The sequence below is a fragment of the Etheostoma spectabile genome, chromosome 1 (genome assembly GCF_008692095.1).
Source record: "Etheostoma spectabile isolate EspeVRDwgs_2016 chromosome 1, UIUC_Espe_1.0, whole genome shotgun sequence".
NCBI classification, from domain to species: Eukaryota; Metazoa; Chordata; class Actinopteri; order Perciformes; family Percidae; genus Etheostoma; species Etheostoma spectabile.
Genome location: NC_045733.1, coordinates 29,765,882 through 29,775,350, shown reverse-complemented (window position 1 = coordinate 29,775,350; position 9,469 = coordinate 29,765,882). Strand labels below are relative to the sequence as shown.

At 39.8% G+C, this 9,469-nt stretch overlaps 1 protein-coding gene across 2 annotated transcripts; it reads left to right on the top strand.

Moving 5' to 3' along the window:
* The first annotated feature begins 152 nt into the window (after positions 1-152).
* On the top strand, positions 153-6,981 carry LOC116693520 (photoreceptor-specific nuclear receptor). Of its 2 annotated transcripts, none has more exons than XM_032522506.1 (8): positions 153-594; positions 1,192-1,342; positions 2,185-2,288; positions 2,638-2,925; positions 3,195-3,373; positions 4,624-4,864; positions 5,350-5,455; positions 6,411-6,981. In XM_032522506.1, the coding sequence occupies exons 1-8, from the start codon at positions 504-506 to the stop codon at positions 6,541-6,543; spliced, it is 1,293 nt and encodes a 430-aa protein (XP_032378397.1). In that variant the 5' UTR covers positions 153-503; the 3' UTR covers positions 6,544-6,981. The 2 variants fall into 2 exon arrangements, with proteins under 2 accessions (XP_032378397.1, XP_032378388.1); XM_032522497.1 differs by having other exon boundaries at positions 2,635-2,925.
* The last annotated feature ends 2,488 nt before the right edge of the window (positions 6,982-9,469 follow it).

Genomic DNA, 9,469 nt, shown 5'->3' with positions numbered 1-9,469 from the left:
GAGCAGCACCAATGTTCTGGCAATGTGACTGATTGATCCAGTAGATGAACAGTAAAGATTAAGAGGATGACAAAGAAGCATGCTGCTTACACAGCACGTGGGGATAATCCTCCCCCTGCGCCCCCCCTCAGCACCCTTTTGAGGAGCTGCCACCGAGGAAGCACCCACAGACAGTGACAGACCTCGGCGGCCAGAGGGAGGACACGCAACCTGTTGACGTGAAACAAGTGTGAGCTGGAGCTCATGGCAGGACCCCAGCCCGTCTGCATCTCCACATCATAAGCTAGGACACAGCAGAGGCTCAATTTACCATCTGCCCACTGGGGACCACTGGAGGCCTCACAGCTACTTATTTCACATTTTTTGTGTTATTGCAACAGCAAACCCAACAGGAGTTCTTTGAACTCTTTGTCTTTCATTCCTGGAAATTGTACCTTGAAAATTGACAAACTCCAGAGAAGAGGAATAAAAAGCTCCAAGAGACATTTTTTAATAAAGAAAAGATGGAGGACCACCTGTTGAAGATCTCCATGATGTCGTCCTCTTCCCCCAGTGAGTCTTCTTTGAGCGGCGGGATGGACGACAGCAGAGGAGGTACGAGTTTCACATGTTGGCCACGAGCAACAGTTGTCCTGGAAGCCTGAAAGAAAGGATGCAAACTTGGCCTGTAGTAAAAAAAGAAAACAAATTTATGGAGCTTATTGATCATCTTGATTTTTATGTTTCTTTTTGATATTCTCATAAAACTTCTTTCTGTTTAAATTTCACACAAAAAACATCGGTCAAAGAAAGATGCATTAAATTAAACATCACACAAGCATGATGATGTACACAGAAATTAATTTTGTGCATGTGTTAAATACAAATATACTTAACTAAATGTAAAACAAGACCAAACTAAATATGTATTATACATCTCAAAGCAATTCCATCTGTACGCATGTATAATAAATGGGTTTATTTGGATTATTATCAGTATCCCTGCATTGTTTGTGTTAGTTGTTAATCTGCCTCTAGCAATTTTCTTGTTTTAATTTCATAATCATCCACTAAAGGAGATTTTCAGGCCTAATTACGGCTGTGGAAGTAGACTGAGCTGACAGTACAGATGGCAGGCACATGTGTGAAACAATACCAGAGCACATGAATGGCCCTAACCGACGGGACCTGTCACTGTGTTTTGATTCACAGCCAAGAGTCCATCCCCAGGCAAAGCTCTGAGCCCGGCTCTGGTCTGCAAAGTGTGCGGAGACACCAGCAGCGGGAAACACTACGGCATCTATGCCTGCAACGGCTGCAGCGGCTTCTTCAAACGCAGCGTGAGGAGGAGGCTCATTTACAGGCAAGAGAAAAACTTCAGATATCAAGATTACCCACCACTTTACAGTAGACCATTTTAAAGATCTGTCCAGGGACAACGGATGAAAAATAGCCTTTTCGCTAATTTTGGTGCATTTACAGCAATGTAAATTAATGCACACTGTCTCTGTCAAATAAATTAATAAATTAAATTAAATTAAAGATTAACAATGTCCCCTCCCCAACCCATAAAAGCCAGTTAGTATACAACGTGCACTACAATATGGAAGGCCAGAGTCCTTTTAAGCACTTTTATCCAATATAGTCTTACAGATTAGATTTATATCCAACAAAAACCACACATTTTGTATAATATCAGACAGAAGAAGATGGCCATGTTTTTCAGAACAAAATGAACATTTTTGTCACATCAAAACAAAAAGAAATAATTCAATTTTCATTCATTTGATTGTAATTGAACATATATATGCAAAAACACGTCTTAAAGTGCTATAAAACATGACTAACCTTTAATAAAGATTGAGTTGTTGTTTGGTGTTGCTGTGTGTTAAAATCCCTGTAATTCAATTTAGAATTAAAATAAGACAGTTAAGCTGTTTATCTGTTTTGATTTGAATTATAGATAGTGTCTTTAAATTGGTTGTAAGTTATTTTGGTGAAGGTTAGGCTATAAAGTATTTTAAATTTAGGTTAGCATTAAAGGTTTGTGCCTTGTTGCGTCAATTTCATATACAAGTGTGTAGGAAATTCAGATACATTTCACCATAAGTATGTGTATTTATAAGTATTTTTAGTGATCACATCCAGTATTTCCCTTATTTTTGAGTGGACTCTCCCTTTAAAGTCTTGGTTGTGGGTTAACAGGTGCCAGGCCGGTACAGGCATGTGTCCAGTGGACAAAGCTCATCGCAACCAGTGCCAGGCGTGTCGGCTGAAGAAGTGCCTGCAGGCGGGCATGAATAAGGACGGTAAGTGTGTTTAACATGAGTGAAGGTGTCTTTTACAAAGAGATTTGAAGAATTTCAAAAAGCAAACATCAATTTTTCCGCTTTAGGCCCAAATAATCTCTTTGCACATAGGACATACTGTACCTGGGCCTCGCTAGTTCACCAGCTGAGTTTGTTGTGAACATTGTGATGTAAATACATGGGCATCAGGCTGTATGAAAATATAGAATATATGTAAAAATCCAGAAAATGCCGTTCAACCTCAGGGGCTTAACATGCTAAGAATACATCAGATAGTGCTTACAACTACACACTAACTACACACGTATCTCATCATTACTTCCACCTTTTCCTTGTTCCTCTGCAGCAGTACAGAACGAGCGGCAGCCCCGCAGCACAGCTCAGGTCCGCCTGGACTCCATCGACGTGGACCCTGAGAAGGAGCACCTGGCCACCACACGGGAGCCCGCCTCCTCTTCCTCCTCATCTCACTCCTCCTCTTCCTCCTCCTCTGTCATCACGTGGCCCCACATTACCTCCTCCGTGTCCATCAGCTCCTCCGTGGCCCCCCAGCGCTGCACCAGTCCCCAGAACAACCACCGCTTCATGGCCAGCCTCATGACGGCCGAGACCTGCGCCAAGCTGGAGCCCGAGGACGGTGAGGAGGGCCAGGGATTTTTTACAGTTTATTGTGTCTTAGACTCACTGATAAATTAATATATGACATAACTTACTGATTAAGACTTGAGTCATTTTACAGCGGCCCTCCTGACGTTAACATTCTTACGTTTTGCATGTAATATTCAGCATGTAGCAAGCTAGTGTTAGCATGTTAACAAGCTAACAGACAGAAGTTAAAGTGTTAACATGCATGTGTAAACTAGGTTGAGTTCTGCATGAGCCTGACCTCGTCCTCTCTGTTTTCAGTTGATGAGAATATTGACGTGACGAGCAACGAACCGGAGCGAGCGTCCTCGGAGTACCACATGGCTCTGTACCCGTCCAGCTCCGAAAACGTGTACGAGACGTCGGCGAGGCTGCTCTTCATGTCAGTGAAGTGGGCAAAGAACCTGCCGGTGTTTTCCAACCTGCCCTTCAGAGACCAGGTGAGACTCATACACATACTGCACTGAATATTGTTCTTATTTTTTTCTATATCTTTTTTTTAAGTAAAAGTAAGTAATGATAAACTGGTATTGTTGTTCAGAGAAAACAATAAAAATACTTGATTTTAGTTCCCTTAACTCTAGTTCTAGTAAAACATTCACATTTAATTTGTCCATTTGTCTACTCTTTGTCAAGAAGGTTGTCAATTGTTAAATATTTTTAGTTGCCTATATAATTATTTTAGTTGTCAAATATTTTTGGTCATAGTTTTCATTGACATCATTTTTCACTGGTTGACAAAAAACGAGAAATGATATGAATGGTCAAAATGTGAACATGTGACATTTTTGACTTTGTAGATCAGGACTTAGATATTAGTTCTAAAAACATAATTAAATGAGATACTTAATTATATAAACATATAGAAAAACATTGTGAGACACAAATTCATTATTTCAAAAAAGTATTATTTTGGAAACTGTGCTATATTAATCCTACTGTTACTGCCGATGATGATTTATTTTATAAACAATTTATATATTTTACATAAAATACATTTTTCAACATGTTACTTTTTGGCAGGAATGGTCTTCCATATAACCCTACTGTGACTAACCAGTGAAGCTCAAAACAGCTACATCTGCTTATTAAATAAACTTATTTTCATGTGATAACTATCAATTTTCTTTTTAAACAAAATACAAAACATACAACTCACAACATGAACAACCCCTTTCCCCCCACCTCTCTTTTGGCATAACCTCCCACCCAGAAATACATAAAGAAAAGACGACAGTAACCACAATATTCCAGATCATTAATTAAAATAGTCCCAAAATAGACAATAAACCATAAAATTCATAACCATATGTATAACTGACAACACCAGAAGCACATCATTCGCATCTCTTCCCAGGAGAACGCTTCCTAGGAGCCCCACAGACAGCTCAGGTACTCCAAATTTTCTAGTAAATACTGTATATCCAATCTGGCAAACCGTTGAGAAACTTTATTCTTAATTGTCACAAACACAAAGTACAATGTCGTACATTTTATGTTTCTACAATGTAACCCCTCACAAGTATAATAGAAGCAGTAGACAGCTATATATGTACAGCATCTGGGGAGAAACCTGGGGTTCAGTGTCTTGCTCAGGGACACTGTGACATGTGACCGGAGGAGCCTAGGATTGATCCTCCGAGCCACACAAACAGTTTTGACATCCCGACTCTTGTTGGTGTCCCGCCAGGTGATCCTGCTGGAGGAGGCGTGGAGCGAGCTCTTCCTGCTCTGTGCCATCCAGTGGTCTCTGCCTCTGGACAGCTGCCCGCTGCTCTCTCTGCCAGACCTCTGCCCCGGCATACAGGGGAAGACCAGCTACACCGGCCTGGACCTGCGCGTCCTCCAGAAGGTCTTCAGCCGCTTCAAGGCCCTCGCCGTCGATCCCACTGAGTTCGCCTGCCTCAAGGCCATCGTACTCTTCAAGCCAGGTAAGGCCAACTAAGGGGCTCTAAGGGCTTCTAAGGGGCCGGCACTGTAAATAATAAAGACGTCGTTCAGGCTTCTATTCGGTGATATTTCAACCTAATAATTGCACTGCAAGAATAAGATTCTAAGGACCTTTTTGTCTGGTTTAGATCAATAAATCTTAACCACTGCTGGGCAGATTACCTTTAGGTTCCTAAGGATTATAGTTTTTGAGCATATTTATATATAGGGGGGGATGTGTCCCCCTACAATATACATTACACAGAACATTTTTGGTCTCATGTTAATAAATCAATTTCACGTTAAAGACTTCATGGTCTTTTCTCTGTTCATTTTAGATATGAATAATTCAGTGGTCAATATAAAGGAGTGTAGTTGAGTGTAGAGAGTGTCAACACCACCAGCTCACAGCTGTTCTCTCAGTATTGTTTTAACAGCGTTTGTCTGAATTTGTGTGACTGACGTTGGTGTTTGCTCTCCTCCACAGAGACCTGTGGTCTGAAAGATCCAGAACAAGTGGAGAACCTGCAGGATCAGTCTCAAGTGATGCTGGGACAACACATCCGCTCACACTACCCCAGTCAACCAGCCAGGTACGTTTTAATGCAGTTTCCACTTTTTGATATCAATAAACGGCTGTTAGATTTAAGCCATTACCAAATGAGTTGCTAAAAAGCTGATTAAGACAATCAGCTCCACAGAACTCTTTCTGTATTTCTCAGTATGGCTATGTTCAAACATGGTGTTGTCCGATGACTTCCCGCGCAGAAACTCAAGTGAAGATAATTACTTCTTCTGAAGAGTCCATCATGTTTTTTAATCCTCCGTGTCCTTGGCTACTAGTAACTGCGTGGGGGGAGGGGGGTAACAGAAGGCTTGTATCATGTGGATGCGCCGACAGTGTTGTCGTCATTACTTAGAATTCGTTTTAGGGGCGACAGAAACTATGCACTGTCAACAACCCTTAAAAAAGGGCTGATAGCTGTTACAGTAGATTTTACTTTCTGAAGAAATTGGTTTCTAAATTTTCCTCCTCTTTTGAATGAATTCGTCCCTTTTTGAGAGTTTTTAAAAGTCCCATTTAAAGTAAATGTTTTTGAGTCAGAACACAATTTGAACTTACTCAAATCTGCCGGAAAGGCCCCGCCCCCCCCAAAAACAATTAATTAAAAAGTTAATTCAGAATCATTCAGAAAGTAAATCATGTATTTTTTTTTTGTTCTGCCAGTAAAAAGACAAACTTTCTGAATTTTGAATTCAGAGCTGTAGATTTAAGACTTAAGTTGAACTTACTGTGTGTCACAAAAATTAAGAGGTTTGACCTTAATATCACGTTAAATCTTTTTTAAATAAATATTAACCCTGTCTATTGAAAGGTATTGGTCTCAGCAATAACTAAAAGTGCATAAACACAGTTTTGTGTTGTCAATGCAATTTCACTGGTCAGCATTAAGTCCTAAAAGACTTCCATGTTGACTACACATTGTTTAGACATGTTTTACTATTTCCTGTTGCATGCTGAAGTTGATCATATTTTTGTTTGTTCAGGTTTGGAAAGCTGCTTCTTCTTCTTCCCTCTCTGCGTTTTGTGAATTCGGAGCGGATAGAGCTGCTGTTCTTCCACAGGACCATCGGAAACACACCCATGGAGAAACTGTTGTGTGACATGTTCAAAAACTGAAAACCATTGCCCCCCCCCACCCGTTCAGTCATCAATAATCTTCATGTTTGGAGCGATGATATTCAACAGATATTTGCTTTGTATTCATGTATACATATCAGAGAATCTGCGTGCTGTTATTTTTTCAAAGGCCACTTTATTATTGTTTGTTGGTTCCGCGTCAGGTCATCCTAAAATCAAATTCACTTCTTATTATCATGCTTGCTGTCTATTTGTATCATATTAAGACTTTGATTTGTGTCAGAAGAGACTCCTGATCACATTTCATCATCTAGTGTATCATTACTTTTGTCTTTTTTGTGACATTTACAATGCAGATCTTTATTGTTTGGTGATAGATGTCCGTCTATATCTATGTATATCCCTGCTGTCATTAATGTAACTGTTCATATTCATGTTTTCATGCCTTGATAAACTAAAAAACAATGCTTAAAAATGTTCTATTATTTGATTTTTTATAATAGTTTGACAAGAGATGATGTAGGCTTTACACTTTCACTATTAAGGGGAAATACTTTAAGTATTTCAAAGATATAAAAGTGAAAAAAATAAGTGAATTTGAAATACGATGTGGTAGCTACAAAACGTGAAATGTCAGTTTACTGACACACTGTAATGCAGAGATCCAACCAAACGGCGCCCTCTTCTGTCTACTTTAACACACAAAACCCTCAACACACACACACGCATGCACACACGCATGCACGCACACTAAACATAAAGTACAAGAGGAAAGTTGAGTTGCAGCTTTTTGCAGATGTTCAGATGCATCGTTCTAAATGATCTGCCCTGTTTGCCGAATGCCAATTTCTTCTTTCGCTTACATATTCCAATTACTCTCTGGAACAGCCGTATTGACTTTAAGGGCCTGTTACAGTAAAGGCTTTTCACAAACAGGAGTCTTGTCCTTGTTTAATGACCGGAGAGGCTGTTGTTAGGAGATTGGTGGATACAGTGAATAAAAGGGGGCTTTGGTCTTATTTGTTAATGGTAAATGTAGTGGCGAATTGTCTTCAGATTGAACAAAACAAACTGAAAACTCAATGTACAACAGCCACCGAGGCACCATAGGAGTAAATCTTACGCAGAGATTAAAACTTTCATTGTCCAGGCAGAGATGGCCTTCTGTGAGGTTTATTAATTCAATTTCTCGACATACAAACATTTCACAAGGATCTGTGGCGTCTCTAGGCTCTGGTAAAAAACCATCAGCCCTCCCCGGTGTCTACCTCCCACATACCTGTTCACCTCTATATGTAGACTACACCTGGTGGCTAAGGCTGTCTGTTACCTTCAAAACAAAAGCACTTACAGATACCAAATAAAACACAAATAAAATACCAATAATAAACAAATTTTGCTGTATGATTCAAGCAAAACTGAAATTAAATAAATCAAATAACTAACTATTATATTTAACAAAATAATGAATAGCTCCAACAGTAAATGGACCAAATATTACCATTATGTGAAAGATATGTGAAACTCTGTGCCACATATCTTTACGACACCCTTCATAGTGACAGTATATCAAAATAGTCTTCTCTACTTTACTGTAAAATGAGTTGTGAAAGCAGATGGCTGTAGCTGAAGCGAGTGTCGGTGTTCCTTAACTAAATGTCAGTCTGATATGAGACATCACTCAGTATTTACTTCACCTTCTAAATCAAACACATGAAAAACATCAGCCAGAGCTCGAACCCATTGGGTTTTGTGAGCCAGTGCTGCAAGTGGAATTGTAGAAGATGACTCTGGGCAACAGCGTTGCTTCTAGCCAAGTTATTTATTACTGTAATACTAAGTGCTTTAAGAGCATTTGTCTTTATATAATTGGAGGCCTTTTTCTGTAATAGCAGCAGTTGAGTGTTGTGGGTCCCGTGCAAGGCCCTCAGTCAGAAAATCCTGTTGATCAGATCAGCTGGTCTTTAGCAGCCTCTGTCATATGAGCATGCTCACACATCCAGAAGACAAGAAACCTTGATCTCTCAAATAGGATTTGTCCCGTTTTACAGCAAGGTGTGCTGTGAAATGTACCTTTAAATATTCTATATGATGGACAAAATGAGCTGTAGAAGATTTAACCGGATTACTGAGATCTTTTTGCTCCAGTTCGGTAAAAATAAAGGTTTGTGTTCTATTAATAGCTGTAACTGGGCAATCTTCATGTTTTTTCTTCATTTCTTATTTTCAATTATTACAAACAATACACATGTTCAAAGTGATGAATCTAAACTACGGTGGCCTAAAGGGGGAAAACGCACTGCAACTAAAATAAAGACATGCACATAGACAAAACAAAATTAAATCAAGAAAACAACTCCAATAATTTGAAAACACGTGTGCAGCATTTAGCAAACACTCAACACAACCATATACATGATCGCGCCGCAAATACAGAAACAATGCAAATTGAAAAAAACACAAACCCCCGAAAACAACTCTCCAGGCCTGTAGAGGTGGAACAGCGCTGAGTGGGACAGTTTGACTTTCGACCTCCCGGAGAGACAGAAAGATGCACATGTGTTGTCAGATTAATGAAGATGTTTTCTTAATTTGCATGTGTTTTTTCTATTTGTATGTGTTTTCTTGAAGTGCTCATATTTAGCTTTTTTGGCTTTTCCCCTTTACTCTATTGTGTCATGTATCTTTTTGTACATGTTAGGTTTACGAAGTGAAAAAGCCCAAAGTCCCCCCCAAAGGAGTTACCATCTCCAACAGAAAACACTGTTCACAAACTGCTCCAAACAGCTCTATTGTAGTCCAGCCTTTACTTTGTTATAATGCTCGCCTAGCTGCTGGCACGGCACACTCTAATACTCTGCTTCTGACTGGCTAGTAGTCCTTACCTAGGTACTGCAGCATGTGCGACTCCCAACAAAGATGGGACAGAAGAGAGATGCCTCACTCTGTAGCTAAAACAGAGAGC

What these genes read in the sequence shown, in the direction of transcription:
- LOC116693520 (XM_032522497.1), top strand. Translation starts at nt 504, where the DNA reads ATGGAGGACCACCTGTTGAAGATCTCCATGATGTCGTCCTCTTCCCCC. An exon ending in ACCTGCCCTTCAGAGACCAG is followed by an intron (nt 3,374 to 4,623) that starts GTGAGACTCATA and finishes GTGTCCCGCCAG; the next exon opens with GTGATCCTGCTGGAGGAGGC. An exon ending in TACCCCAGTCAACCAGCCAG is followed by an intron (nt 5,456 to 6,410) that starts GTACGTTTTAAT and finishes TTGTTTGTTCAG; the next exon opens with GTTTGGAAAGCTGCTTCTTC.